The 4,132-nt window shown below is 37.4% G+C and overlaps 1 protein-coding gene across 1 annotated transcript; it reads left to right on the top strand.

The window, feature by feature from the left end:
• The first annotated feature begins 394 nt into the window (after positions 1–394).
• On the top strand, positions 395–1,468 carry LOC132925377 (uncharacterized). Its single transcript, XM_060989779.1, has one exon. The coding sequence runs from the start codon at positions 395–397 to the stop codon at positions 1,466–1,468; it is 1,074 nt and encodes a 357-aa protein (XP_060845762.1).
• Positions 1,469–4,132: the final 2,664 nt, after the last annotated feature.

Below are 4,132 nucleotides of genomic sequence, written 5' to 3'. Positions count from 1 at the left end.
CTAATTTGTATGTACTTTTTGTCAATCCTAGTGACGAACCTAAAAAAGCGATTAAACTTCTGAAAACTGATTTGAATTAGTTAATATATATACTTGAGATCGATCAGTCCACATTTTAAGTTTTTAAATCTCAATACAAAATAATCATCATTTAAAATGTTGTATATTTTTAAATATTCAAGCCAAATTTATAGGAGTTGGGGAACAAAATTTGAAAAAGTGGACTGATCGATCTCAAGTAGACATAACACAAAATTCAAATCAGTTTTCAAAAGTATAATCGTATTACTAGGTTCATCGGTATGATTGACAAAAGATTGTTATATTTTCATTGAAATAACGGACGTTTGCAATCCCCTTAATAAAGAATCCCGAACTATACATGAAGTATAAAATGTTTATGACTGAGTACGAAAATCTTAATCATATGGAACGCGTTTATGATACGGGCGGCGATAAGCAGTTAATCGATTCCGCGAAATATTTTTATCTACCGCACTCATATGTAATTAACGATCGTAGTAGAACGACAAAGTTACGCGTCGTGTTTGACGGGTCAGCAAAGACTAGTAGCGGTGTGTCATTAAATGACACACTAATGAACGAACCAAAAATACAACCAGACCTATTAGATATCGTGGTACGTTTCAGAACATATAAATATGCATTTTCGGCGGATATAACGAAAATGTATCGTCAGGTGTTAGTTCACGAAGACCATCGCGACTATCAGCGTGTATTATGGAGATCAGATCCAAATGATGAAGTAAAGGTATATAAACTATGTACTGTTACTTATGGGTTGGCGCCAGCAGGTTTTTTAACAATAAGTTGCATCAATCGTCTCGGCGATAAGACCACTAACACAAAGTTAAAAGAAATAATTAAAAATGATTTTTGTGTAGACGATTGCCTGACCGGGGCAGATTCGTTGTTGGAAACAACTGAATTGCGCAACGAATTAATTTCGATTATGCGAGGTGGGGGATTTGAACTATCGAAATGGACAACGAATCATACAGATTTACTTCCAAATCATAATAAAAATGAAATAACGACCGTACCAATGGATAGGGAAAGCGTGAAAACTTTAGGTTTGTACTGGGAGCCGAAAAGTGATTGCTACACGTATGTCGTACAAGTACCGAAGGTAAAAGGTGAAGTAACAAAAAGACACATTCTTGCCGGCCTAGCAACGTTATTTGACCCATTAGGCCTAGTAGGCCCGATAATATTGATGGGAAAAATATTGTTACAAAGTTTATGGCGCGAAAAAATCGGTTGGGACAGCCCAGTTCAACATCACATACAATTGGAGTGGGAAACATACAATAATTGTCTAAATGAGCTCAATTCATTTAGTATACCTCGGTGGCTGGGTTCCGACAAGAATAAACAAATAGAGATACACGGATTCGCTGATGCATCTATGAAGGCATCGGTGCGTGTATATATATGCGCACAATAGACACGGACGGCATCGTTAAATCGCATTTAGTATGTGCAAAGTCTTGTATCGCGCCAGTAAAGGTTATTTCAATCCCCAGACTAGAGCTATGTGCAGCACTTCTCTTATCGCGTCTAATAGACGTAAAATTATACCTGCACTTAATCTGAATATATTACGACGATATTTATGGACGGATTCGACCGTCACGTTAGATTGGATATCCGCGGAGTCGAACAGGTGGAAGACGTTTGTTGCGAATCGTGTAGGCGAAATCCACATGTTGACCGATCGCGCGGAGTGGGGGCATGTGACGTCAAGCGATAATCCAGCAGACGTGTTGTCGCGTGGGTGTACGCCTAGCGAACTAAAATATAACACTCAGTGGTGGCATGGTCCAGCATGGCTGGAGAGTAATACGTTTAAATGTTCAACTTCATACGTAAAAAACATTGAACATGTTAACGATGTTCAAAGTGAGGAAAAGTCCGCACTAATCGTTGTATGCACCTCACAAAAAGACGTGTCGTTAGATATCAATAAATATTCGTCGCTGACCAAATTACTACATGTCGTTTCGTATTTATTAAGGTATAAAAATAATGCGTTATCGAAACGGAACAATACCTCTCGTATCGTCGGACCGTTGAATGTAAAACGAGGTCTTAATGGCGACCAAAACTATTATAAAACTTATACAACGCGCACATTTTTCAATAGAAATTGAAGAGTTAAAAAATAATCGTAATGTGTCACCAAAAAGCAAATTGAATAAGGTAAACCCATTTATAGACGACGACGGAATTGTGCGCCTAGGTGGTAGGTTGATAAACGCAACCAATATCGATACCGGATCAACGTTTCCCAATTATATTACCATATGAAACAACTTTTTTAAAATTAATTATCCTACATGAACATAAAAAATTAATGCATGCCGGATCACATGCTACACTTGCCTCAGTGCGCATGAAATACTGGCCAATCAACGGACGGAGATGCGTAAGAAAAGTAATACATCAGTGCGTAACATGTTTCAAAGCACGGCCAAAAAAATGTGTCGCCTATTATGGGCAATTTGCCCACGCTCCGAGTCGACCGTCCAAGTAGGTGCTTTGAAAACTGTGGTGTCGATTACGCAGGTCCGTTCATGTTAAAATGCAGCAATCGACGAAACGCCGCGACTCAAAAGGCATATAATTTGCGTATTTATATGTTTTGCAACAAAGGCGGTACATTTGGAGTTGGTATGTGATTTGAGCACTGATGCATTTCTCGCAGCGCTAAAAAGATTTATATCTCACCGTGGTCTGTGCAAAAATATATATTCCAATAATGCTACTTGTTTCATAGGTGCAGATAATGCATTAACCGACTTAAAACTATTAATGTCATCTGAAAGTCATAAGGATCGCATTCATCAGTTAATGACCAATTATGAAATGACATGGCATTTCATTCCACCAAGAGCGCCACATTTTGGGGGTCTGTGGAAGGCAGCAGTACGCAGCATAAAAAAACATTTGAACCGCAACGTGGCACTCGTAAAATTAACTTACGATGAGTTTTATACCTTGTTAGTGCAAATCGAAGCGTGTTTAAACCTCACGACCGCTCACACCCTTATCTACCGATCCCCTCGATCTTTCCGTCCTTACTCCTGGCCATTTTTTAATAGGAGACTCACTTATGTCATTACCAGAACCCAACATAAGTAATGTAGCGCATAACTTGTTGTCACGGTGGAAAAAAGTTCAAAACCGTACAGCAAATTTGGAGACGTTGGAGTGTTGAGTACCTGAGTCAACTCCAGGAACGTAAGAAGTGGGACAAATCTCGTGGTCCCTCGGTAAAAGTGAGCTCAATGGTAATAGTAAGGGATACCAATTTACCTCCGCTACAATGGCACCTAGGCCGCGTAATCGACGTGTTTCCTGGCAAAGATGGTGTGGTGCGGGTTGCGATGATCAATACAGTGAGTGGGCCAAAGAAAAGGGCTGTAAGATTGTTATGTCCATTGCCAATTCAAGACAATGACGATACAGAGCCAAATGATAGCGATTAAAAAAAAAAAAATGTGTATATAGTTTAAGTTCAACTTAATATTTTGTTTGATTTTGTAACCATATTATTATTCTATATTTTTTTTGTGTATTATTCAACTATATTGTAAACTTTTTCAGATATTTTTGTTCTATTTGGTGACCGTGACCTTAATTTATGTATTATATTTTGAAGACTGTACTTCAAGGCGGTCCCTATGTTAAATGTTAAGTAAATATTATCAACCGTTGTGCAGATAATATTTGTGATATAGCCATGGGTCGGGTAATAACGCCTTTATATAATAAGGCACAGGTCACCAGTCCAGTCTCAACGACGCGTCGGAAACATTGCCGATCATTACGCGTCGTAAAATCAAATTTATAATAATCTCAATGTAAATTATTAACAATAAATTAATTTAAAAAATCAAAATACAGTCCACTAGTGTTGTTATAATTTTATTATTAAATTTATAAACTGAGCCAGAACAATGACTGTAAAGGGCACTATTAGTACGCGACTTTTTGTCAGATTTGATAAACGGCCGATTTTCATAGACAAATTATAAAATAAAAAAACCAAATAAAAATTAATTATTATTTATTTTAATGAAGTATATATAACATGCCATTTATTTTA

The sequence above is a fragment of the Rhopalosiphum padi genome, chromosome 3, assembly GCF_020882245.1.
Source record: "Rhopalosiphum padi isolate XX-2018 chromosome 3, ASM2088224v1, whole genome shotgun sequence".
NCBI classification, from domain to species: domain Eukaryota; kingdom Metazoa; phylum Arthropoda; class Insecta; order Hemiptera; family Aphididae; genus Rhopalosiphum; species Rhopalosiphum padi.
Note: the sequence above shows the minus strand (reverse complement) of the source record. Positions and strands in the feature narration are given on the sequence as shown.